At 52.3% G+C, this 26,848-nt stretch overlaps 2 protein-coding genes across 3 annotated transcripts in view; one reads left to right on the top strand and one right to left on the bottom strand.

The window, feature by feature from the left end:
• Positions 1-8,516, top strand: part of GNB1L (G protein subunit beta 1 like) — a 49,031-nt gene extending 40,515 nt beyond the window's left edge. For both annotated transcript variants that reach the window (XM_063172779.1, XM_063172780.1), the window contains exon 7: positions 1,983-8,516. In XM_063172779.1, coding sequence (XP_063028849.1) covers positions 1,983-2,249 — 267 coding nt within the window. In that variant the 3' untranslated portion in view covers positions 2,250-8,516. The remainder of the gene's footprint in view (positions 1-1,982) is intronic.
• Positions 8,517-11,928: 3,412 nt separating this feature from the next.
• Positions 11,929-23,934, bottom strand: TBX1 (T-box transcription factor 1). Its single transcript, XM_063173324.1, has 8 exons — positions 23,703-23,934; positions 22,054-22,468; positions 18,786-18,887; positions 17,233-17,404; positions 16,854-17,009; positions 15,398-15,465; positions 15,091-15,191; positions 11,929-14,349 (listed from the first exon to the last, which is right to left on the bottom strand). Exons 1-8 carry the CDS (start codon positions 23,890-23,892, stop codon positions 13,913-13,915), a joined length of 1,641 nt encoding a protein of 546 aa, XP_063029394.1. The 5' UTR covers positions 23,893-23,934; the 3' UTR covers positions 11,929-13,912.
• Positions 23,935-26,848: the final 2,914 nt, after the last annotated feature.

Raw genomic sequence — 26,848 nt, 5'->3', positions numbered from 1 at the left:
GACTGCATATACCTTGAGCAAGTTTTCTCCTTTGTTTTTTCTGTCTCACTCTTGTATTTGCACATCATGCACAAATGCCCACTGTTCCCTCATGTTCCATAGCCAACAGGCATCCCCATGACAGGCTTCCTTTTCAAGTTGGAGCTTGCTGAGGACATGCCATTTCTCCAGCTGCCCTGATTGTGCTGTATGGATCTTGCCCACATGATTGACATTAATGATGGGAGCACCACGCCTGGCATTGGTTACAGCCATCAGCCAATAGTCTAATGGGGAGTAAGACCCATCCTCCATGTGCCAGGCTCGTGATGTAAGGAATAAATCTTTCCTTGCCAGGACATTTACACCAACAAAAATTCCACTGAGGCCATGCTGCATTAGGCCTACCCTGGGGAGTTTGGAGCACATGGACTAACAAAAAGCACAGCCCCACCAAGAGGCCCCCATACAGCCTGCTATTTCTCATTAGGCTTGAGCAGAACTTGCTGTCCTCTGCTCTGAATTCGCTGCAGACACATTCTTCAGGTCGTCTTTGCAAAAGGAATGTACAGAGCATGTTAAAAGCATGTCAAGTTTCATTCAGCCTTTTGTCTTACTGAAATGCACAGCTCTTGCTATTTGAGTAGGTAGCTGGGTACTTCTTATATAGTTGAAAAATAATTGCTTATGGCTTTGTGCCTGTAAGGTTCCAAGATGTGTTCAGCTGCATCTGAAACCAACTCTAACCAACATTTCTGGAGTTTTCCACATCCAGTATAAAGGTTAAAATTATCTGCAATAATATGTCTTTATAACCCTGTACTAGGTATGCATCATGGAATGTTCTTCAAGGAGGAAACCTCCTCAGGTGTGATGTACTTGCCAGTCCCTTCCTGCCTCAGACAAACAGTAAACACCACACAGTGAAATAAACAGGCACAGGACGATATTGAGCTTTGACAGGATAGCTACAGACTCAGGCTGAAGGAGAGTGGCATTAACGTGTTGTTTCCAATGGTAGTTATAAATAACAGCAGTTCAGGGCCAGCTTTTTAAGCCAAAGGTGTTTTCTCCATTTTGACAGAAGTTGAGCTGTTCCAGTACACACACACACTCTCTTGTGTGCATATTTCACAGCTGTTTCAGAGGCAGATTGCTCACTCAGACAAGTTACCTGAGGTGAGAACAGCAAAGGTTACTTTGAGCTTTGTGCCTCAAGAAACTCGTGTCAGTGAAGCAAAACCTTTTCGTTCCAGGGGTAAGTCCTGTGCAGCCCCAGTGCCTTCTGAAGGAAGCCAAATGCCTCCCAATTGAATTGTGCCCCTCTGTGCCCCAGTAGTCTCCAAACAGTAACAAAAGGCTTCCAAGACTGAAATCAATAACTTGGCCATAATCCTCTCCTTGGATTTGGTGTAAATAGAAGTCTCTTGGGAAGGAGTACTAGAAATACAGATTTCCTGACACTGTAACCCAATTCCTGGAAGCATTCCTTTCTCAAGACTGAGGTAAATGCTGCAACAGCTTATTGGGGGTTTTGTGAGGGGCCACAGTAGTAGAAATGAGTAGCAGGTTGCTTAAGCATCAGCTCAGAAGGGTCTCAGCCTGGGAATTCTGCAAAAAGCAGGGAAAATATATGGCCTTAGCTCTGAACATTGGAGCTCATACAAGAATAGCTGGAAGGGCAAAGCTGTACTCAAAACCTCAATTCAGAGCTTCACTTGTGACAGAATATATATAGCTTTAAATGCAAAATAAACTAAAAGCATACAAGAGTTTGGTTTATTTTATGAAAATTGCTGTGGAAATGGGAGGCTCACGTTAAGGTGTTTTCTGTCTCTGTCTATTGTTGGTCTCACCAAGCACCATCCACCACATGTGAAAAGCTCCACGCTCCCTGTGTGACACTGGTGTGTTGGGTGGCCACAACACCTGCTGAAGTACTGTAAGATTCTTTTCTCTTCTGTTTTGAACAACTTGAGCTCATTTGTAACTTTTTCCCAAAGGTTTACAAAACACACGAACTCGTCAACGCTGGCATATCTGATATCACCATCCGGCCAGACAAGAAGATTTTGGCAACAGCAGGGTGGGACCATCGCATCAGGATCTTTGGGTGGAAGAAGCTGAAGCCCTTGGCAGTGCTGGACTATCACACAGCAGCCGCCCACTGCGTGTCCTTCTCCGAGCACAGCAGCCCCCGGGCCAGGCTGCTGGCAGCCGGCTCCAGAGATCAGCGCATCAGTGTCTGGTCCATCTATGCCCAGACGTGACACATCCTGCACTGCCATGCACTAGGGAAACACGACTGCTGAGGCAACTCCAGCACTGTAATTCAAACATGCCTGTGGGGAAGTGGTAGAATCTGTCTCCAGGCTGAAGTGAGAGTCCTAGGTTAATTCTTATGCTGCTTGTTTAAGCTATACATTTTTTCTTCCATAGAAGAAAGTGGATTTTTAAAATTCATAACAAGCAGAACAAGGCCAGTCACAAAGACCAAAGTTGCTTTGGGTTCTGCTACAGGTTTTGCAACACCTTTCCTTTGGCAGGTTGCTGACATAACTTGTGCCAATATCTTTTGTAAAAATGGACTGGAATCCCTCAAACTGCAGTGGGGGCAGAATATGTCTGTTTGTAAGTCATTTATGTATCCAAGCATCTGAATCGGTGTAAAACATCATTCTTCCTTGGAAATTTATACCCATTAAACCACCTCCAGTGGTTTCTCATTGTCAGTTACTTTTTCTTCCCCCAAACTGAAAGGCTATCAGAACACCCTTGATTTGTTCACACTTCTGTCAGTTTCTAACTTAAACCAACAGCCAGGAATGTGAGTAGAGATGGCTTTCGGCATTTATGAATTTCATTATGTCTCCTGTCACCTCAAGCCTCACAATTAATCACAAGAAAGAAAGGAAAAAAATCTTCCCCAACATTGCACTGCAAAGCTATGTAAAGCCTTTTACAGAGCCAGTGCTAAATCCTTTCCATAGACTGATGAGCTGAAGGATTTAAACTCGACAATCCAATTAGCGCCCTGCTCCTTGGAGAGTCAGGGCTGAGTTTCAGCGTGGAAAGCCGGGGATTCAGCTGCACAGCTCCCATGAACATTTAGGGGAATCACATGGGTAAATCCTTACCCACACAGTGCAAATGGTTCCATTAACTTGTCATCTCTACAGTCATGGAAACTGAAGTTCATTCATGAAAGTTTTGTTGTTTGCCTCACAAAGCAGCATTTGCATTCTTGTAAAGCGTATGAGGCACACACCAGTGTGCTGAGAGCCAGGCTACTGCTGGATTCTGTCACAAAGCTGCAGTGACAACTGTGTCCAGGCTGTACACTGTCGATACTTGATTGGAAATAGAGAGGTGGAAATCAAAGAAGAAGTGACCAAAAGTGAACAGCAACATCAAAGACTTTGAAAATTATTTCAGGAAAAACACACATGCAAATTAAGGTTTGGGTCTGTTATCCAGCTGTGCCTTGCAGACAGAGAATATTGCTGGACTGAAGGCCTTAAGCACCCAGCCTGATGTTCTTTACATTAAAACACAGAACCAGGATACTGTTACCAGGCTTTTCTAAGTAAAATGTGGCCTTACACATTTTAGAGTGTGGTGACACTTTAAATAATGCATTTCTTTGATTGTTTCTTTACTATTCAGTAGCTGCATGGAGGATCACATTGCAGTTGACAGTTAAAGCCTAATTTTGAGTGATCCCGAGTCAAGGGGAGGTGATGGTGTTCATTACAGCTACCAGACAGAGTTGCACTTCTCCACCATCATCCACCTCCCACACAGAAGAGGAGCTGCCCCCACTGCACAAGCAGCTCCAGCCTCAGCCTTGTGGAACCAGATGCAGTCACCCTCCACAAACCTGCTGCTGGAAGAAACCTTCTCTTTTGCTTTTTCCCCTTTCTCAAAGGAGGTCAGAATTGACACAAAGAAACAATGCAATAAACAAATGGAGAATGTGTTGTTGCATGTGGTTTGGGGGCCTGTCCAGGGAGTGTGCACAGAGATTTCCTTTTGCCTGTGCTGTGTGGTACAACACACATGGCCCAGAGGGTGCCAGCATTCCCCCTCCATGGCAGCAAACAGCAGCCTGCTCTGCTGGGCACTTTCCACAGAAGTGAGCTGTCGGTTTAATGCTCATCCAGCAGGGAAAGAAATCCAGGGCCCACCCATCTTGGGCAAATGCTTGGTGTAAGAAACAATTTTTGATGCAAATATTCTGGCATTGGCATGGTGGCACCCCTCTGGAAAGAAGGATTTATACCCCATGCCTTACTGAGAGCATTATTAGATCAGAGGCTGAAAGTCAGGAGTTATTGAATATTTTTTCTCTGAAAATTGCCATTTACTGTCAACATCTGTATCTAAAGTAATTAGGGAGACCAGTAATTACTTTAGTTTTAGATTTGCAAGTATCTTTTGGAAGATACTTTAAAGATTAATGGGTGCTTTTTTAAATTACTACCTTTTGCTGAGAGTCAAATATTTATGTTTGTCTGATTAGGTAGATTTAAAAACAAACTTAGTCATGCAAGTACAAATTGAAAATGAGGACATGAACTGCATCTCAGACACACAAGTGAGAATTTCATCAGCTTCAGGAGGAAGGACACAGGTTGCAGGGCTGCTTGCAGGAACAGACCCATCCTTTACTTCCCATTACCAAGGCACTATCCATGTCATGCCTTTTCACAATACAATTAATTCACTAACACTTTATATCACTACTGATTTTATCTAAACACCCAGAAAACAGATTTTTCTTTCACATTATAGTTTCCTTGAAATGAGCAACCAGACTACACTAGTTTGATTTAGAGTTGAGCCTAAATGCCATAGCTTGTGAATTACAGTCTTCTAACAGTTTATTTGCCTAAGGAATTAACCTGGACTTCCCCAAAGAAGAATGGTTTCCAACAGGAAAGACAGTATGTGTCAATATAGGCTGTAAAACACAATTGTCTGATAATAACTATAACTGTAAAATACAGATGTCTGATTGCAGCTAAGAAATTAACTTTTTTTAAATTAAAAAAAAATTACAATTGTGCCATGAACATGGTTGTCACTCAAAATTTCCACTGACTTGCTAGCAGAAGGTTGTGAGCAAGGAGCCACCTTAAGGTGCTGGAGTTAGCTCTGAAATCTCACCTGCCAGAGAGGAACAGGGCTAGCCTGTACCTGGCCTGGAGGATTCAGGAGTGAAGGTGATGACAGCTGAATTATTACAAAAGGCTTCCTCCCAAGAATCACTGTCTTTGGCACCATGAGAGGGAAGAAAGCAACCAGCATTCATAAAGTAATACAAATAAATCCCAAACACCAGCACTTGTGCAGCAATTACATGGAATATTTATCACCACTTGAATGAATGGGATCTCCGACCCTCTTAAGACTATTTGCAAATGAATCCATTTGTTGCAAGTCCTTTCTCTTATCAGTACATGAGCCATAAAGCACTGCAGTCCTTATGTAGATGAGCAAGGAAAGATGAGATTGTGTTTGCAGTAATGAGTGAAAAAGGAAGTAAGCTGGGGATGTGTAATGAGACAGGTGTTAAATTTAGTCCTTTAGAATGCAATTGCTACAGCAAGCCAAAAAATTACTCTGCAGCTTGACTTGAACTGTTGCAAAGGTTTGAGTTTAAAAGAGCAGATTTTTATAGTTAAGCCAATACTGTCTTCTGGACTGCTTTTCTTTTTAGCATATTTAAGATGCATCTACAAAGCCAACTTGCAAATTAATAAATCTTTCCTTTAATTCAGTCTGCCAAGAACAAAGATAGAACACTGACTACTGCAGGAGCCATGTTAGTGATGTAAACCAAAGGACTGGGGATTAAACGAGGATTACTGAGTGCTAAATCAATGTGTTTCCTTTTCTGGCTGTGTGTCTGTGTGTGAAAGTGTGGATCATTACATGAAACATGGCACATGACTGCCTGGATTGATGCCAGGCAATGTTACAGCAGCGCTGAGACACAAAGTTTGATGTTTGAGCACGACCATTGTGCTACCAGGAAAGCGACAGCCATGACTAAGGGGAAAGGCAGGGGGGTTCTGCTAATGCACAATATTCTGAAATTCCAGCCTGGGTCCCCTGCTATAGCTTTTCCAAGTAAACTTGGCTGTGTTTGTCTATGTCCTACTCTGCTGGGGCATCCTGGAGATTTCTTTTATAATGTGAAGGAAGCTATCCAGAATTGAGATCATACTGGGGGAGAGATGGCAATTCATGTAAGGATCTCACAGTATCAAATTAAATGAAAATATAATCTCTGAGTTGGGAAAGTTTTGCTCACCTGATTAGTGCTCTGAACCACAGCTGTACCTCCTATCAGCAGTGCTGTGTACTGCTTTATTCTGACCTCAGAGGAATTTGATTTGCAGTTTGGTTTGTCAGAGGAAAAGAAAGAAGAAGTGAGGGGTTAATCAAAACAAAGGAGCAACTTGTCCCTCTGAGTTAGGTGAGAGGAAGACTGAAGGTATAGAAGGTATGGAGGGCCTTGGAGCAAACCACCAGCAGTGGCCAGATTGTCCCTGGAAGAGGGACAAGGAAGGCAGCAAGAGTACCTGGTGGAACCATACAGTGATGAGTCTGGCCTCTCAAACTCATACACCAACTTATCTTTGTCTCAGATTTGCTTTTACTTCCCCAGCATCCTTTTTTAAAGATGTCAGTACACTAGGAAATCCTGTAGACCACAGTCTACACCTCTAAATAAGCTGTGTTCAACCAGAGGAGAGTGGATTTATTTCTGTGCTCTGAAGAGTCATAAAACCAGAAGCTGCTGTGCCACAGGGAATGGCAGTGGAAAGGACTGAGGACCTGAAGCAGCCACGTGTACTGCAGGAGAACCACCCTGCAGTATTAAAAATCTCCTCACAGGAGAGTGACATGGCAGTGAAAAATAAATTAATTCTCATAATTATCTATTACAATTTGAAGTTCTCATTATTAAAAAAAAAAGGGAATAAAAAAGGCTGTTAAATTTACTTGAGATTATTATGGCTGTTTCCTTCTAGCTTTTATTCTCAGTATACGTAAACTAGGGCAGCAAAAAACCATTGAAAACCTCAGATGCTTTCTGGACAGCAATGGTCTCTCTTTCCAACCAGTGGCAGGATTGATTGAGCCTGATTATGTGCAGATCAGGAAATTTAGTGAGGATGTTCAGTGCTGAGCCATTACCCTCCTCCATAGCTCTGGCATCTCACACATGCAAAAGTGCATTTTCCAAGCCCCCATGGCACTGCTTGCTACAAACATGTTCTGACAGCTAAGAGGGCAGTGGGTGTGCTGGGCCTATGGAATAATTTTTAACATGACAGAGAATGTGGCTGTGGCATTTGTCCTGATGGCAATTTTAAAAATTGCTGCTACTCAGTGATTTGTGGATGCATTGTTTGTGTTCATAGAAAAGCATCTAGGCTGCTCTTTACAAAACACTTCGAGTAAGTATTGTCTGTTCAAATTTTTTTGCCTCAGATATTTTGATGGCATGCAGACTTGGCATCCTGCTAAATAAAGACATTGAGTCTTTATAGTTTTATCTCTTGAGCCCATCTGGTTTGAAGTAGCTGACAACAAGCAGGAAAGAGAATGGAATGAAAGACTCACTTCATGTTTGCTGAAATAAAAGAAATGTGCAAGGCAGTGCTCAAACAGAACCAGCCTGGGAGAAGGGCTGCCTCTTGCCACCCCTCCTCTGCCCTTTCCAGATGATGGCTTTGCCTGCAGCCCCTCCACTCTCATGCTGGTTCTTGCTGCCCAGGTAGGAGCTCCCACCAGACAAAGGGCAGCTGAGGCAGCCAGGCCAGAGCACCACAAGGGGAACCATTGCCCCCTGCAACAAGGAACAGTGGGAGCACAAAGCAAGTGGAGTGAAACACAAATGTCCATCATCCAAGCTAAAACCAGTGACAAAAGCAATTGTGCTAACACCTCACACCGAGGTGCCTCTGCAAGTTTTACATGTTGTTTATTCCATTTTTCACTTCTTTTTTGCAATTTAAAAGTCTGACTCCCTGGCACCGGTGCAGTCACTCCTGTGAAGGCAGGCACTGAGCACAGCAGGGGCACCTGAGGACCTGAGGTGTCCTGCCCTGCCCACTGCAGGAACACATTCCCTCTCCCTCTCCATCTCCCAGAGACCACCAAGAGCTGCTCACAGCAGTGCAGAACCCAGGCTGGAGTGGATGTCACAGTCACTCCCTCTCAGTGCCCCTCTCAAGTGTCCCCTGGCAGCTCCAGTTGCACTGGGAGCAGGAGATGGAAGCTGCTCCACAGCCTGGCAGGATGGCACAACATGGGGCAGAGAGCCTTGAAAATGTGTAGGGCCTCTTCTATCTACACTGCTCCATCTCCTGATAGAATTAGGTCCTAAATGAGACTTTTCTGGCTCTTGTTCTTAATCACTTTGTTACTAGTTCAAATTTATAATTTTAACCTAAATAGAATTGAGTGATTTATTGTAATTATTTTGTATAGTCTGCTCTTAATAAACTTTTTTTTTTTTTTTAATCTGGAAAAACATTTAATTTCCCATATGGAAAGAACACATTTATCATACTTTACTTGGATATACTTGGCCAACTGTTGCACATATATGCAAAACATATGTGACAAATTCAAGGCTGAATTTCATAAAACAGAAATGCTGTGAAATGTGATATAATAAATATATTACACAGACATATGTGGCCAATTTATAAAACTATGGTACCTTTGGTAAATTTATAATAGGTCATTTCTATTAATGGGAGGAATGAGGGTGTGTTTTCTGGCATATGCAACACCCATAATACTTTGCACAGCCCTCCTGAAGGACAGCGGGCCTTTGGAGAGCAGACTTGTACATGTACATACACTGTGTATGTGGGACATGTCTGTGTTTTTCAAAATTAATGTCTGTCTTCAAAACCAGCTCTACCTTTTTGCATTGATTGTGTGTGCACATACTAGGCAGGAAAAAAAAAGTATGAAATACTATTCTTTGAGATTTCCAGCCTTTGATACACTATCTTGATTCCCACCAACAATGGGTGTCCCACTGTAACATTTTATAGGCACATGCTGAGCTCATGATAATGGCAGTAACAGAAATCTTTGGGTACAGTCACTTTCACCTAGTTTTGTCAAACACCTGTGTAAATTACATATCTTAGTAATCAATTGAATTGGAATAAATAAACGAAGAATAAAAGGCTTATGTTCAGAAAGACGTTGCATCCATACACATGTACATCCTCTACACACGCAGAGTGGGTTCAGTAACACCAGCTTAAAGCGACAGCTGAGCCATTGATGGCTGAGTATCCTCAAACTGCCACTCACAGGAGACCGCCCCTTCTTATTTATGCCAGAGTGTTTCAAAGGTGAAATCTTTCCTTTAACCCCCTAATCTACATTTCCTCTTCTCGCGGATTTCCCAGCTCGGAGGATGAAGCCCCTCTGGTTTTCCGTGCGTGCCGAATCCACCGCGTGCCATGCCCGGCTCTTCCCTCTGGAGGGAGCCGGCTCTTCAGGCAGGGCCGGCCGGGCTGCGCGCAGCATCTTCCTTCTCTTCCTCCTCCTCCGCCGCGGCCACCGGGCAGCGCTACCTGCGGGGACCGTCCGAGGTGCCCCTCGGGACACCGGGGGTGTCCCTGCTCACAAACCGCGGGTCAGGCCTCAACGCGCTGCAGAATTTTGTTTCAATCAGGAAACCGAACAGAAGGCAAAGCCAACACGTGTATGTGCACGCAAACGCTCTTCTCCCACCTTCCAGCCCAGCCGTGTTCCACAGGCTCTCGGCAGTTTCTGAGCTCTTTGGGCAATGATGCTGAAAGCTGCTTTGCAGGCACTGCTGTGTGTGCTCTTCCAGCCCTCTCCCGGCAGCAGGGCTCAGCCTCTGCCCCCAGCCCAAACCTGTGGGTGCCCGACTTGTTTCCAGCAGCCACAGGGATCCCTTTACACAGGCAGAACATTATACAACCTGCTTTTCTTATTCCACACAGATCGAGGTACAGCTGCTGTTTGGTGAGGGATCCAGCACCACAGACTGAAATGCACTCGCGGGAGAGGAGGAGGAGTGCTGGCAGGAAAGGACAGTGCCCCAGCTGAGGTGGCCCTGACCCATGTAGCCCCACGGGCCATGGCTCTGTGTGGAGATGCACTAGAAGCCCACAGCTCATGGGAGACCCACACTGTCCCCAGCAGCCTGCTGCACACAGAGCAGCTTTCTATACCTGCTACAACCCTCGGGTTATTCTCCACCCTGCCAGCCACTGTTACCACACTGCAGCAGGAGCCAAAGCAGCTGCTCCCCTGGCCATGGCCATGGGTACATGTGCCTGATATTGACTGAAGAGATGCCAACAGCCCAGGATGCTGAGAGGCAGCTGCTGGGGACTGCCTGCACAATTCTTGCCTGAGAGTTACAGGGTCTCCCTGAAGAGAAGGGAAGACTGAAGAGAACATCTATGAAATGTGTAAAGAGTGTGTATGAATACTGCAAACACACAGGAGTCTCATCCTGATGCTCCTATCCTACATTGAATTTAATCAATTTCACTAGCAAGGACAGAATAAAATCAACTGCAAAAAGCCATTTCTGAAAGCTGGAGCTATCCCCAGTGTTTGGGTTAAGTGATTAAGCAAAGGCCACCCTTGTTCCACCTGCGTGGAAAAAGGAACTAATCCTGGATTTATCCACTGAGCTGGGTGATGTGGTTTGCAGACCTCAGAAGCAATCACTGAACTCAGCCTGCACCTCTTGAAAATGAGCTAGATGGCTAATTTGTTCTCTAACCCTATTTGGAAAATACAAAGGATGCTTGTAAGCTCCACACTTGGGCCTGTTTCACAGCAGCTTTTACAGACCCTTCATGTGTAAGTGCTTTGTGTGACCTGAGGCACCCACAAGTGGAAGTTTTGCCTGGAAATGTGGCTGCCTTCTGTCCTAGAGTGTGCCCTTGGTGACAGCGTGGGCTCAGTGAAGTTTAACCAGACACGAAATCACATCATACAAAGTCATTCCCCAAATCAATCTACAATACACAGACAGTGCATGGCCTATACATGATTTGTCCTAACTAACAGGCTGACAGGTCATATGACATTAAAGTGTTACAAATTTTCTGTGATTTTCAAAACTGGTCAATCTGCAGCATTATGGGGTTTTATTTATTTGAAGTGGATTTTTTCTGGATAGAAAAATGACCCTTTCTGTTTCCCATATCTGTAACACTCCCATCCAGTGAGAGAGACATTGTTATGGAAGGAGGGACACCAGTCAAAGCCCTGAAGAATCTTGATTTAAGGATTAAAACACAACATGAACAGGACTGCTAATGTGCTTCAATGTGAACATGTGTAAGCACCTTGCATGCTGATGGACTAAATGCATGGTTAGAAATACCATTTTCATAGCTCAGACTGTGGGCTTGACACAGCTGCATGTTCTCCTTCCCATTCAGCCTCAGGACCTCTGCAGTGGTTCTTTAGCACACAACACAGATGGTGATCCTGAGGGCCCTCTACCCACAGCCATAGCTTGAAGCTGTGATTTTCTCTTCTTCTAACAAATATAAAATTGAAATTCCTACAGTCAAGGCAAGGAGCCTTGATCCATTTTCATTAAAGGCACATTTAGTGCTGGCACCTTGGGTCACTCTGTGTGTGCTTAAAGAGAACAGGTGCTCACCAATCCAAACAGATCTGTTTTCACCTGGGAACCCCAACCTTGCACACTGTTGTATTGTGATAGATTAGCACAACCATGGGCACCTGCAGCAACCACGGACAGAAGGGAAGGAACAATCACCTATGGAGAGCCACTGTTTGCTCAGACTAAGGACTCTCCTTATTTAAATAACTGCATTTTGTAGGGGAGGCTTAGACCTCAGGGCAGACAAACTGACAAATATACACAAAGAATCAAACAAGAAATGAAGGAAAGAAAGAAGAGAAAAAATATTTATAAATGTCACTGTCCAATGTCTTTTCAATTGAAATGAAATAAGATTATCTACATATATCTACAAATATCTACATGTATCTACACTTTGCAGATATGATTCTTTGGTTGTCTTCACTTTTTTTTTCCTACACTGCAACTATCGAGAAAAAAAAGGGTTTGTATAATCTTTGAAGGAAATAATAAATATAACAACTTCATTAAACATTTGACCAAAGCTTTGGCACTAATCAGTTTACAGATAACAAATCATACTGAAACCTCTGAAATAACAGCGGCAAAGCAACAGCAACAGAGCACATCCGAGAGCCATTTCCCACTGACTAATAATAAGCACAAGGCTATTTTACATCAACCTTTCTGAGAACATTATGCTTTAGTCAGACATTAAGAATCTCACAATTCACTGCAAATGTCAAATAAAATACATATTTCTTGCACAAGTTTTTTTTATGGATCCAGATATATTTTTTTAACAGAAAAAAAATACATAAAATATTCATGGTAGTCTGTATCCCTTCTTAAACCTTTCCAAAAAGGTTTTGGAAGCCCTAAGCCCACTGCCAGAGACAAAATAAACATTGCTATTAACACTGCCACCTGCACAAGGGAAAGAACATGTTTTAAAGAGTTTATAATGAAAATGCACAAACATGGATGAATAGATGACTTTAAAAGAAACAGCCCCCATCTTTTAATGGAGTCATGTGGAAGAATCAGGAAAGTGTTCATAATACTGTATACCAACACAGCTGAGGAGCTGCTCAATACCTTCTCTGAACACAAAGGGACTGCCTTCGGTGAGCATCTGACAAAAACACAAGCCAACTATTCAAAACACATCACTGGAGAACTCTGATGAGCAGGGCCATCTTTTTAGCAGTAAGGAATAACTACTGAATGAAGATACTAAAGGAAAAAGAAAAAGTACTTACCAGCATTAAGAGGGAAGATGCAGCAAGCAGGTAATGCAGAATAGATGCTTTAGAACTACTGCAGTTTGGGTCAGCCAAATATAAGGGGCGAAGTAGTCAGAAAAAAAACCCTGAAGTCCCTTTAAAAGGCACCTCCATGAGAGAGTATTCAAGAGCTCAGGAAAGGATGCAGGAAGGCATAATTGTGTGAGGCTGCCTGGGAAGCAGGTGGGAAACACACAGCCTGAAATCTGCAGATATCCCCCCACCCCCAGCTGGTTTTTAAACCTTTGCAGGTATTGTTGGGAAAACAAGATACAAACACAGCTGCACGTGTCTGTGCTCTTGGCCATAGGCCCTTCTCAACAGCCCCAGAAAATGCTGCTTTGCTTAAGGCATCCCAGTGAACCCCAAAACTTACAAATGGGTCAGGGCCGGAGGAGAAGTGGGCAATTTGTTCTGGCAGTGAGGATTCAAAGCACTCCCTTAAACTAAACTCTGCTTCCCCAGGAATCTCCTCAAAGAACCACCTGAGCCACCTGTGAACCAGCCCCCGGTGTGCCCCGGCTTGGGACAGACTGACACCGACAAGTGCAGGACGACACACGGCCCAGGGCCGGCCCACAGGCCCCGCTCGGTGCTCACGTACAGGCCCGGGGGCACCGCCAACACCAAACCTCCAGCAGAAGGCCCGGCGGGCGAGTGAGAGAAGATAAGTCACTTCACCGCTGCCGCCTCACCGTCCTCCCACCGTATCCCAGCCGCCCGACGGTCCTCGGTGCCCGGCACGAAGGGAGGCGCGGGGGAACAGAGAGATAAGGACATATGGCTTCATTTATCAAAGTGCAGCCGCGGGTCACACCGCGATGGAGCTCCCGGCACCGCCGCCCTCACAGCCCCCACAGGGCGGGGCGCGGCTGCCGGCGATTGGGCTGTCTGGCTGTCGATCAGGTCACGCTGGCCAATCAGCTCACTCGTAAGGCGGCGGTGGGGGAAAGGCGGGAAGGGGGAGGGCGGTGTCTCTCGTGCCGCCGGTGCCCCGTTACCGGGGCCCGTAGTCGTAGCCGGCGGGTGCCCCGGCCGGCGAGTACATGTTGGCGGCCGCCGCCGCCGCAGCCGCCGCGTTCATGTGGTGGTGATGATGGTGGTGGTAGCTGTGCCCGCGGATGCTGGGGAGGGGGTAGGGGGCGGGCCGGCTCTTCGCCCCCAGGTAGTGGTCGTAGGCGGCGGCCGCCGCCGGCGGGTACTTGTAGGGATGGTGGTGCAGCGGCTCGGACGCGGCGGGCTCCAGGCGCAGTTCGTGGTGCGGCGGGCTGGGCCGGCCGCCGCCCGCCCCGGCCAGCGGCACCAGCCCGCCGCCTCCGCCCGGCAGCGCCGGGCTGAGCACGCGGGACATGAGCTGCTGGTGCGCGGCCTCGGCCTGGTGCAGCGCCGTCCCGCCGGCCTCCCGCTCGAACTCCCGCCGGCTCTCGGCTGCATCTGCGGGGGCAACAGAGTCAGAGCGGCCGCGCCCGCGGGAGCGCATCCGCACACACCGGGAAGAGGCCGCGAAGGGAAGAGCGGGGCGTGCGGCGGCGGCATGCGGCAGGAACGGGGCTGGCGGGACGGGACCTTCTGACTGCGATAAATGGAGTTGAGTTGACTGACAAGCTGGTACACGCCTGACATTTTTGCAATTGTGTAACACTAAACAAATACAGACTTCCCTTTATTTTGCAGGCCCGGTGTGCGTTGGAAGAAAGGCCTTCGGTTGTCTTTGCAGTTGTTTGCTCTGGGTAATGGAAAAGCAGTCAATGGGCAGAGGTGCTGTTCGACCTGACTGCAGCTCCTGAATGGAGTGGGTTGGCCCTACACGCACTGCCGAGGCGCATTAAAAGGGCAATGCGAGCAGGAACCTGTGGCCAGCACTGCATCTCTAGCTGAAAAGCTGAGTTTGTTGCTAAAAAGTCGAAAATGGGACACTAAAGGCAAGGGGCAGTGTTTTTCAAAGCAGCAAATTTTCTTAAGCACACAACAGCAAATGTTGTCGTCCAAGGAAGAATAAGTTAGGCTATAAAGGCAGGTATTTTTCTTTTAAAAATAAGCGATAGCACAAAGCTCATTAGCAATGGGGCTGAGCACCAGCTCGGTGAGCAAGGCTGGCCCCAAGCATGCATGCACGGGCTGTGCAGGCCAACAGGGCCTGGGAGATGGGCTGGCCTGGCCACTGAGGGCTCTCACCTTTCTCTGTCCCGTTCTGGTGGGCTGGGGAAGAGACTGGATTCCGGGATCTGGCAAAAGCACTCATGAGAGGAAGAGGCCCTGGCCTGTGGTTCCTGGGCCTGGAAGAGGAAGGGGAGAAGTGATACAGAGCCGATGGTCCAACAGAATGAACAATTTGAGTGTCGTCTCTTTGAGCTGCAGCTGGCAAATGGGGCCCAATATGGTGTCCCCCTCCATGAAACCCTTGTGCAAATGTAAGCTGGGCAGATACATGTGAAATAGGGTGAGTGGGGTATTGCTATAACCAATAAAAGCATAGCCTTACCAGTCCTCAGGGTCACAGTCTCTGAATCCCTTGGCAAAAGGGTTGCTTGCAATCTTCAACTGCGTGATCTGTAAGAAGAAGTGGGAAAATGTCTCAAAGCAGCACACAGGGCTCCCTGGCCAAACAGTGAGTGTGTCCCTGGGCAGGCTTTGGGACTAAGCAGTGCTTGGTGTAACAGAGGGGATCCAGGTGGCTGGTGGAGCCAGGGTGTTCTCTGCCACAGAGCACAAACATGTGCTTTCCCTCTGCTAGAAAATGCGGGCTAACATGCTACCTAATATGAGTTCAAGGTGAAGGGAGAGGCAGTCTGAGTCGGCTGCAAAATCTGACTAAATGCACTTGTAAGAAAATGCCACATTATATGGGTCGCCACTGGAGCAGTTAAGACAAATCACTGGATAAATCATACTTATGTATTTATTTAATTCGCCAGGGAGAAGGCAGGACATTTTCTATATTTAAGCAAATCCACGGATAAAGTATGTGATTGTGAGTTTCCGGAATGGGTTGAAAAACAAACTTTAAGCCCCTCAGTGACAGTTCCAGCCTTAGAGGTCAAACTGATAGAAAGCAGGAGAGAAAGAGCAGCTGTCCGGAGCCATCAGGCAAATGCCAGCCGGGGAGGGACTCCAGAGCCCCTTAAAGGCACAGCCTTTCTGCGGCCTCGCCGCCTCCACCGGGGCGAGGTGCGGCCCGACCGCAGCATCCCGGAGAGAGCTCAGGTCAATTAGCTCGGAGCCACTGCAGAGGGTGACACTTGCGCCGGTGCTCAGGGACAGCCCCGGGACACAGCCCCGGCCTGTGCGGCATCGCCGCGGAGCGGGGCCGTTCGGAGCAGCGCTGAAAAGCCCTCGCTATGAAATCGTATTTCCACTCGCTGCTGGGATTCCTGCTCTTTACATTACACTGATGCGATTTGAAGGAGCAATTGGATTAACTGCTGCCCAGAGATCTGCATTAGATTGGGGTGGGGGAGTTGTTTTTCGTTTTGTTTCGTTTTTAACGTATTTTGAGGAGAGACAGACCGCTACGAACTTAAAGCAGTAAAATCGCAGATTTATCCAAACAAATTGTGAGTGACATTTCGCAGCGGGAAGCCTGTAGTTTCCCCACTAGTCCCGCTCTCGGCTTTACATAGGTAATGAGGTCCCCCGGGCGGGGGGAAGCTGGCGATGGGGCTAGAGCCCACGTCGCTTCCTCGGCGTACACCGAAGCAGTTCCGCGCAGCTCCCCGGCTATCGGGTTCCTAGCGCTGCCCGGAATGGGTTTAGCAGATGGGGAGAAGGCGGGAACACCCCCCAGCCATCCCCGCCGCCGCCGGGCACCCGCAGCCCGGCCTCCAGCCCCGGAGCCGGACGAAGGGGCTGAGCCAGCACCGGATGCATCCGCACCCGTGGTACCTCCGGGGCGACCCCAACCCCGCTTTCTGCTGCCCCGAGCTCCGCTGCTGCCTCACCCGGTGGTTCTGGTAGGCGGTCACTGCCGTGAAGCGCGTCTCCTCGAAGACGAAAGTTTTGAAGTTCTCCTCCGCGTACTTCTCGCTGTCTTTCCGGGGGTCCACGTAGACCACGTGAAAACGCGGCTGGTATCTGTGCATGGAGTTCAAAATGATCTGAATGATAAAACGAGCAAGGAGACAATAACTGATCCAGACGGAGCATGGAGAGAGGAGGGCGCAGCCCCGGCCCTGCCGGCTCCACTGCCCGGGACAGCCGCGGGGCTGGGGCAGAGCCCCCGGGGAGGGCGCGGGCAGGGTCACCCCACGGGAATCACAGCGCGGGGAGTTCCCACCCCGTGCAGCCCCGTGTTGGACATTTTTACCCGGGAACACTTACATGCCCGTTGTCATCCAGCAAATTGTTGGTCAGCTTGAGCTTATCGAAGGAAACGATCTGCTTCATCCACTGCGCCCCTTTGGCCGGAGAGTCCGGGTGGTAATGGACTCTCCCGGGGGTGGCGGGGTCGGCTTTGCCAGCCACCAGCCAGGAGGAGCTGTGGAAGGCGTACCTGCGGAGGGGAAGGCACCCTCAGCCGCGGCCCGGGGGGCTCCCGCCCGCGTCCCTGCAGCACCCGCGCCCCGCAGAACCCGGCCCGGACCGGTCTCCCCGGCCCACCGAGTGGGAAGCGCCGCCTCTCCATCACTCCCGCTTCCCACGAGAGGAACGAGCTCTTTTCCGCAGCCAGAATTGCTGCAGAGGGGATATACTATTTTACCAAGTCAGCGATGGAACTGTCGTGAGAGAAATCTGCAGGATGGAGGAAATTTATAGCTACCCGTGTAGATTTGGGAGAGAAGCCACAAAAGTCTCCCCGTTCCTCTAAAAAAAAAGGTGGAAAAAAGCCCTCTATACAGTAATATTCTCGCTTTAAGTGAAGAGTGGAAAGTTGTGTGTAGATTAATAGCAGGTTCAGAATTTAGCAGTCTCGTTTCATTCTTTCAAAGTACATATTCAACAGTAACATTTAAAACAGAGAAACCAATCTTCTATACACGTGTTTACTTTAAAAGCCAGTGTTTGCACAGGGGGAATTAGACACCATTGGACTTGAGCAGAAACATTACTTTTTAAAGATATACTCAATTGGATGTTATATATCCTACTTCCCTTGACAAGCAAACATTTCTAGGACGCCCTGAGAATTTGGATATCTGTCTAAATATTTATATATTGGACCCTGCGATTCCTATGCGGGCTGCCTGCTCGGCGTCTTGATCTGAAGCTAAATACATAATGCGCTTTTCACTGTCTTAAAATTAAAGGGGTCGTAAACCAGACCGCATCACTGCCTTGTAAGTCGACAGTTTCCAAGGCTTCCTACACTGCCGCTGGAAACAAGGGCAGAGTTTTGTGGCTTGGCTGGCTGGTGCCTTTCCAGAGCACAAAACCCACTCTCTTCACCCAAGCGCCCAGGGAGCTCCCCAGCAGGCACGGCACGGCTTCGGGACATGCGCTGAGGGGCTACAGCATTCAAGGAGCACCGAGGGGATTTTTGTTAAGTGGCAAAGGGTGTTTGCCGGTGGAGATGTGTAGCAGTACGACAAGGAGAGCTTTTCTGGGCAGGACAAGGCAGCTCCTGCCCTGTGCCCTGTGGAAACCTGCCCTTCTGCCCATGCTGGTCTGGCCCCGGCCGCCTGTGAGGCTGGTGTGGAGGCTGAGGGGGCCCTGCGGTCCCGGGCAGCCACTCCTGGCCCCAGACTCGTTGCAAGGGTGTGAAAGAGACCCCAGGTCAGTCGCATCCCCTGTCCCCTCCCTGTCTCACACCAACAGGCGTCATGCTCAGGGGCACATCCCTGAACCCCCAGAGGACAGGAGCAGAGGGTGGGCAGTGACCCACCAGCCCCTGTGGCTCCAAGAACCGTGAGACAGGCCAGGGATTTGTTACTTGCCGGTAGCGCTTGTCATCCACCGGGACGAAATCCATGAGGAGCATGTAGTCAGCCATAGGGTCCATCCCAAATATCTTCACCTGGAAGGTGGGGAACATGCGCCTGGCACAGAGAGGAGAGAGAAGTGCTACATTGAGGAGCAGCAGGGAGCCCCGAGGGGCCGGCACGGGTCTCTTCCCCTCCAGCTGCTCCAATACCCTCCCAGCTGTGATGATAAGTCCCCTCGCAGAAACCGCTGGCCGGAGGAAGAGGCAGATACACCCAAGCTGCCTGGGGAGATGAGCTGCCGTGTTCCCCAGCCCTCGGCAGCATCCCGCAAGGCGATCCAGGGGGTCCTGCCTCTCCCCCTGGCTCCGGGAGCATTCATGTCAGACACACGAAATGCCCCACTGAGGTGGAACGGAGAGGACCCCCACTGAGGTGGAACGGAGAGGACAGGGGAAACAAGAGCATCCTCGGCCTTTGCTATGGAGAGATCAAGTGAAAATAATTTCTTCCCCGTGGTTTCCCCATCATTTTAGCTGACCTGACTGGAGGCAAATGCAAGGCATTACCCTGTCTGCGGACCCGCACTCAAGCTCAGGAGTCTCAGGCAGCCCGTGGGGATCAAATCTAAAAACTCTGGCAAACGACACGAGCTGATCGAGTTCCCACCTGTGCAGCTTCTGTACCCACCAAACTGCGCCCGTTTGAAAGCAGTGGTTACAGCAACAGCCCCGAGGGCCAGCGGGAGACCTCTCCCAGGCCGGAGGGGCAAACGCTCCCTCTCGCCGGGCAAGGGCTGGAGGGCAACGGGGATGTCCCAGAAAGCCCCGTCCCTGATCTGCTTCATTGCCAGAGCCCGGTCGGGCTCCCGCTGCCCGCACCTTCGTGGAACGAAACGGGGAGCGGAAAGGAGCCCAGGGCTCCGGAGCTGGGCAGGCCAGGCCCCGCGGCTGCTCCCCCGGTTTTTCCCCGCGCAGGCCCCCGGGGACCCAAAGCTAAGGCGAAACGTGGATCCCACGCTCAGGGAGGGCACGATTCCTTCAGGGGGCTGCAGTACAAAAGCGACCGGCGGTGGGCTAAGGGAAGGGGCCGGGACGGTCCACCCGTCCCTCCCTCCTGCATCTGCACACACGGGGACCAGGGCCTCGCCCGCAGCTCCCCGGCGGGACACGCCGAAGAAGTGGCTTCGTTTTGTTTTATAGAATAGTAAACCAAGGGTGTTTGCGGCCGTTGAAAAACCAAAGCCCGATCAAACCCGGACACAGAGAGCCCCCCCCGGCTCGTTCTCGGGGCACACGGCCGGACCTGTTGTTCTGTGCCCCTTCCCCCCTCCGAGGGGCGATGGGTCAGCGCGCCTCTGGCTCCGCAGCTCTTCCACAGCGGGCCCAGCGCTGCCGGGCTGCATCGTCATCGGGCAGCTACGGCTCCCTCTCCGTAAGGCTTCAGCTAACTCTGGAGGACGTTTTCAGTCGCTCCTTCTGTTATTATTATTTTTAAACATGTAAAAGCCCCCATTAGCTCCAATTCCGGTGTTTCTTGTTCTAAAACTTAGTTTTAAAACAAACAACCTGAGATGATAAGACCCATCTAGACAAACAGCAGGGCCAGCCCAGAGGTGCTGGAAGAGAATAGACTTTGCAGCGCCTTCCCCGAGCCTTTTCCTGCTGGTTGTACCTCGTTTTCTCCTGTTTTTACTCGCTTGTCTGGAGTTTCGACTGTGTCACAAACTAAACGAAGAAAAGGGTGGGAGAAAAGCCCTCGATTCGATTCGAATTGGTTAATTTCTGAAGCCTTTAGAAATGGGATATTTGCAATCTTTTCACTCTTGGAGAGCTAAGAAAGCCAGATCGAAGAACTCCTGTTTGCAGAGAGCCTCCGCCTGGAGCCTGAACGACCTTTTCCGCTAAGGAAAGCAACGCCGAGCCCGGCGCCGGGCTCAGGGGCCGGGGCCGGAGACAGCGGGGCTGTGCGACCCGGCGCCGGGGCAGGCACCGTCTGCGGGAAATTCCGCCCGGTCCCGCAACGCAGCGCCGGCTGCTTCTGCACCGGGCACCACGGTGATTGCTTCATTTTAGGAAATTGCTAATATTAAAAAAAAAAACAAAACACCAAACTTAAAACTTAAAAGGCCACTGCGTACATGTAACTATGGGGGTTTTTTGGGTTGTTTTGGTTTTTTTTTTTTTAAACTTTCGGGACCCTCAAAATCGCTGACGGGAGAGCGGGAGCGCACGGCCGCGGTCACAGCCAGACCGTTCGGAGCGGAGTCCGACCCTCTCCCCCGACCCGCCATCCCGCCGCAGTCAGCCCCGGGGCGAACTCAGAGCAAGCAACGGGGGATTCCTTAATTTGTTTGTTTTTCTTTTCTCCCCCCCGCCGAATCGCTTTAAACCAAGGGAAGACTCAGAACCCGGACAATTCGCGGCTCTGCCGGAGCCTGGCGGGGAAAGCCTCGTAGCTCTGCCCGAGCCGCCGCGACCGCGGCGCTTCCCGGGGATCTCCATTAAATGCAGTAACTAACAACTGTAATTGGGACTCCTCTTCCCCCCATATGTTTTGCTCGTTCCTAACGCGATCGCATCAGCCGCTTTCTTTGTTCCCTGCCCAGGAGCGGGGTCCCGGCCCCGGAACCGCGCCGCGGCGGCCGGAGCAGAGCCGAGAGGAGCCGCGTTCAGCCGGGCTCGTTACTCGATAATCGGGAAATGCAACAGCCCTGGAACGCGTTTCAAGGTGCAGAATTAGGGTCTGTTCGCGTCTCCGCCGGAAGGAAAACATCTGCCCGTGCTAAGAATGTATTTAGCAGGTTTTGCACGGTTTGCGTGTTGTTTTTTTCCTTCCCCCGTATCGTTGCTGTCCGCCCCGGGAACACACACCGTCCTCCGGGAACGCGGATCAAAGTCCCGTGTGGGGTCACAGCCGAAGGCGCCCGGAGGAGCACAGCGCCCTTTTAAGCGGGAGTGAAACCCAGTGCCCTGCCTGCCGTCCTCCGCACGCCTTCGCCATCCGCCCGCAGCAGCAGCCGCGCGTTCTTCCGCAGCACCGAGGCCTTCGGGCCGCAAGAGCTCGCAGATTTCGCCCCAGGAGAAGCGCAAGGATCAAATGACGGCGACCGCCGGGCCGGGCCGGGCCGCTCCGCGACTCGCCCTTGGGCAGCAGCTTCAATCTCCCCCCAAACTGCGAATTCAACCACTCGCACCGGATTCTCCCGCCCCGACTGGCCTGGGTGCCCGGGTCCGGAGGGAGCGGCTGGAGAGCCAGGGCCGCTCGGGAGCTCCGCACTGACCTGCCTGCCTTGGTGACGATCATCTCGGTGCCCAGCTGGTTGAACTCGTCCCACAACGCCTTCATCTCTAGTTGGACGCTCACGTTGGCCACTTTCGGGTTCTTCTTCACCGGCGCCTTGGCCGCGGCGGCCGCCCCCGCAGAGCAGCCCGAGACTGCGGCCGGCCCCGCAGCGGCTCCACCGGCGCCCTCGGGCTGCTCGGGGCCTGGGGCCGGCGGGTTGGTCCCGGCCGCCGCCGCCGCCGCCCCGCCGAAAGGGTAGCCGTGCTGGGGCTGGGGCGGCGGGTGCGGGTGCTGCTGAGCCGTGCAGGGCTCGTAGTGCGGCGGCTCATGCTGTCCGTACGGGTCCCCCGGGGAGGGGGAGAGGTGGTACCCCCCGGAGGCGTTCAGGCTGCTCAGGCTGTTGGCCGTGAAAGCTGCAACATCGCAAAAATGGGACAGCTGGGTGAGCCAGGGGCTGGAGATAGCTGAAATCATTCCAAAAACAAGCGGTCAGGGCTCCGCTCCGGCTCCCGCTTTCCCCCCAGCTCCGCGCCGCTCCGCGCGGCCCCCGCCTCCGCACCGGCTCCGCGGGGTGCCCTCCGCCTCCTCTCCTGCCCCGCGCCCAGCCCAGCGGGGCGCCTCCCCCTTTCCGCTTTGCTTGGCCCCAGCCCCGCTCCCCCCGGGGCAGGCGGGGAGCTCGCTGCTCCCGCTGCCTGCCTGCCTAGGCTTCTTTTTTTTTTTTTTTTTTTTCCTTTTTTTTCTTCTTCTTCTTCTTTTTTTTTTTTTTTTTTTTTTTTTTCTTTTGCAAACCCGAGAGGTCTGCCAAGAGCCTCGGCGGTGCAAAGCCCGTGCTATCTATCTCTGCAGGCCTCCCTCGCCACACACAACTCGGGACAAAGCAAACTCCCTCCTTTCACCCCCTCTCCAAAAAAAGGAGAGAAAAAAAAAATAGAGGAGTGGGGAAACTCAGAGAAAGAAATCGGCTCTTATTTCCGTGTAGCTACGCCGCTGCAGGTAACGTCCTTCACTCTGGAGCCGCGGGGCTGCGGCTGACAGAGGAATTCGGATCTGGTTTGGCAATGCCCCATTCCTTCCATCCCTTGACGAGAAAGAGGAAGAGGCTGGCACCGGAGCAAAGCTCCGGGTCCGCGCCGAGGAGCACCGGGACGAACCCGGTTGTGCAGCCCTCGGCCGCCGGCCCGAGAGAGGGCCCTGCGGCACATGACAGGCCGCCCGGCGGATCCCCTCCGATGCTGATAGTCTCCTCGAGGTCCCGGGGGTCTCTTGCGTTATTTCTGACGCAGCCCTCCAGGCCGGACAGGGCTGCAGAGCCGGTGGGAGCCGAGCCCCGGCCTGCCGGTGCCTCAGGCACGGCCGGCGCTGTCGGGGGATGCTTTCAGCACCTCCGAGAAGACGCGAGTCCCAGCGGCGGAGCCGTCGAAAGCTGCTACCGGCCCACGGGCAATGCCTTTCTCTAAAGGAGGGCTACAGGGGCCCAGGCGTGCCGGGAGAAATGGCAAAGCCTCCCCCGACCGGCTCCGCGGGCAGGCCGCGTTCTGTGCGCTGCCCCTGGCCCGGCCGCCGGCACGGGCCGAGTGAAAGCCCGCGGGTACGCGGTGCCCGGCGGTCCCGTCCTCGCAGCCCTGCGGGGCCGAGCGCGGCACTCACCTTCCATGTCCCTGGTGACGGTGCTGAAGTGCATCTTCTGAGGGCGGCAGCCGGGGCGGGCGGGCGCGCTGCGGCCGCCGCGGCGCTCCTCCAGCTCTCCTTTCCCTGCTTGCTCGGCGGCGGCGACTGAAATCAGAGAGGCGATACTGAAAGCATTTGCCTTGGGAGACAGAGGGCTGTTTTCGTCCATAGGGGAGACACCAATGCAGGAGCAGCAGGCGCGGCAGCCTCCCACCACGAGCCCCCCCCCTCCCACCCCCTAACTCCCCTCCTTTCTACCGCACCATCCAGGGAGGTGCGAACGAGACCCCCTCCTTCCAGACGGGGGGGGGGAGGGGTGGGGAAGGGAAACTTAAAAAAAAAATAAATGCAACAGAAAACAACCTAAACCCTCGCCCCCCCGGGAAGGGCGTTGGGGAGCAAGAAACTTCCCTGGGACCCTTCGTAGCTAGCGCCGAGCACCGCAACGGCGGACCGAGCTCTGTCAGCGAGACGGGACCGGGGGGCAACAAATAAATAATGCCACGAATTTCTTTCCCGGGGTGTCCATTTCTCACCATCCCCCGCCTTCCCCAATTCGTTCCCTGCGATTTATTAATTCGTTTTCTGTCTTCCCTTCCCCTCAACCGCCACCTCCTGCTTCTGCCCCCCTCGTCCCCTCCTTTTCTCCTGCACGAAGGGAAAGTGTCTCCCTTATAGGCGCTTTCCCCATTCAGTGGCTGGGAGGCGTCACATGGAAGCCGGGGGTGTTTGCCTGCAGAAGTGGCGGCGACGGCGGCGAAAGCGAAGTGAAACTCCTGCCGAGACGGTGTCAAAGGGCTGGGGAGGCCCTTCCCCGCCTCCCGGGCACGGCGAGCGGCCGCCGGGGAGGGATGGGATGTGCTGCGGGGCGGGCGGAGGGGCCGCCGGTGTCAATCACGGCGCCGGGAGCCGGCCGACGGGAAGGGAAGAGCCGAGCCGAGCCGAGCCGAGCCCGGCGTCACGCTGCGGATGTCCGGCACCGAGAGAAGGGATAGCTCTTTTCCTCCAGCTCGCATGCACTGCGGGGCTGGGGGCGACCCTCGGGGCTCGGTGGCCGCGGGGACTCGCGGTCTGAGCCGCCGCAACAGGCGGGGTCTGGGCACGTCAGGGTGAGCAGCGGGTGCAGGTACTGCCGGCCGCTTCGCTCGGATGGGACCCCCCCTAGCCCTGGGCCACCAAACTCCCAAAGCGCCCGCCAGCATTCCAGCATTTCCTTCGCCAATTAAAAAAAAATAAAAAAAGCGGAGAAAACGGAAAGCAACGAAGGAGGCGGCAGGCGAGCTCCTGCTTAGCCCAGCTTGACAGCCCGCTTCGTCGGCAGCACCTGCGCGGCCCGTCTGGGCCGGGAGCCGCGCCCGGTTCCCGTCCCTGCCCCGGCGAGGACGAGGCGCTACTCACCGCCCGCTCCCGGCCCCTCGCAGAGCCGCGGCGTTCCCCGGGCCCTTCTTTCGCATAGGCGCGGGGCAAGGCGATGCGCCCGCCCCGCCGGCTCCGGCCCAGCCCGGGTACCAGTACTAGTCTCGGTCCGCGCCCCGGTGCCGGTTCCTCCGGGCGGAGAGCTGCACCGAGGTCCCGGGGAATTGCCCCGACGGGGCGGGCGGAGCTGCGGGGCGCGCCGGTGGCTACCGTCGCGGTGGGGGTTGCATAACCCGAGCGATGCGCGGGGAGCCGGAGTGAGCAAGCGGGTTATATATAGCTGCCCTGTCTGTAGCCTGCGGGGCTTGATTCTTCTGTTGAAATATTATCTTTGGATGTGGTAAAAATATTTGCAGAGAAAAATCTAGACTACTCTTACATATTTGAGCATATGTTCCTGCAGCTAACGGCATAAGGGCAGAGCGTGACATGATCGGTGTTTTGTTTCTTTGCTGCTGCTGCTGTTGGCAGCGCGGTTCCTGGCCGGGGCAGCTTCTGTCGCGGGCTCGGGGACACGGCACGGAGAAGACAGTCCCGGTACTGACCCGCGCTGCTCACCTGGCGGCAATACAAGAAGGAGGGGAAGGGATTTCGTTTGGGCACCCCGGGGCAATATCGGAGGAAAGCGAGGAGCCGCGGGTGCGAACTCCAAGCCGCCTCCGGGAACTCAAGGGCTGATGAGAGCGGGACGCTGATGCCCCTTCCCCGCGGTATGCTTGGCTTTGGACAGCCTCTGCTCCAGGAGGAAAGAAAATATTCCCCCTGGAAATTAAGAAAAAACCCGAAACCAACGCCCCAGCAGAGTTTGGGGTTGCAGTCCCTGCCTTAGTTGTCCGCACCGTTTTCCCAGGTTTATTCCTTTCTCCTTTCCTGCTCCTTACATAAAACCCCAGCTGTAAGCGACGCCACGCCGGGGACAGCCCGGGCGCGGACCGGTCCCTCGGCCTGTCCACCCGGCCGGCGGAGTCGGGGCTGAGCGGTGTCTACCAGGAACAGAGGACCCGCCGGGAATCGTTGTCACCTGGGCGGCAGCGGAGCGGGTCCTCGCCAAATGGCGGGGCTGAAGCCTCGAAACCCCAAATCCCCGAGAGCAGACCACGCCGCCCCGCTCCCACATCCCCTGCCTGGCCTCGCAGACACGCGGGATTCCCACACGCGTGAACGGCGCTGGGCGGAGCTGAGACAATGGAGGGGGAAACCAACCCTGTCTGCCCTGCGACAGGGACCCCGCAGGGACAGAACCCACCCGAGGGAGAGAGTGGCACGGCACTGTGCAGCAAGCGGAGTCGACCCCTTTCCTGCACCCCGAAAAGGGCCCAGAGGTCGCATTTGACAGAAATCCCGAGGACGCACGTCCCCGTTCCTCGACCTCTCCGCATCGGCGGAGCGCTGCAAAGCGCATCCAAGTCTCGACGCGGGGTTGCTAGCCCCGCCGTTAGCCATCACTGCTGTGCCCTGGCTCTGCATTCGTCCAGAGCACGGGTGTGTTTGTTAGGATCGAGCCCAGAGGTTCTGCTCCCCGCAGCTCACACTTCGCCCGAGCAGGTGGGAGGAGAGGTCGAGGTTGACCCGCCGCCTCTCCGCCGGAACGGCTCTGCGGTGAGAAAACGCCAAGAGCTCGATGCGGAAGAAGGGTTGGGACACCTCTCCCCCTTTTTCCTCATCCTCCGTGGACACACATCTGCTTCGTCCCGAAAAGATGTAGCCCG

This window comes from Melospiza melodia, chromosome 20 (assembly GCF_035770615.1).
Source record: "Melospiza melodia melodia isolate bMelMel2 chromosome 20, bMelMel2.pri, whole genome shotgun sequence".
NCBI classification, from domain to species: domain Eukaryota; kingdom Metazoa; phylum Chordata; class Aves; order Passeriformes; family Passerellidae; genus Melospiza; species Melospiza melodia.
This window is presented reverse-complemented; position numbering and strand designations above follow the sequence as displayed.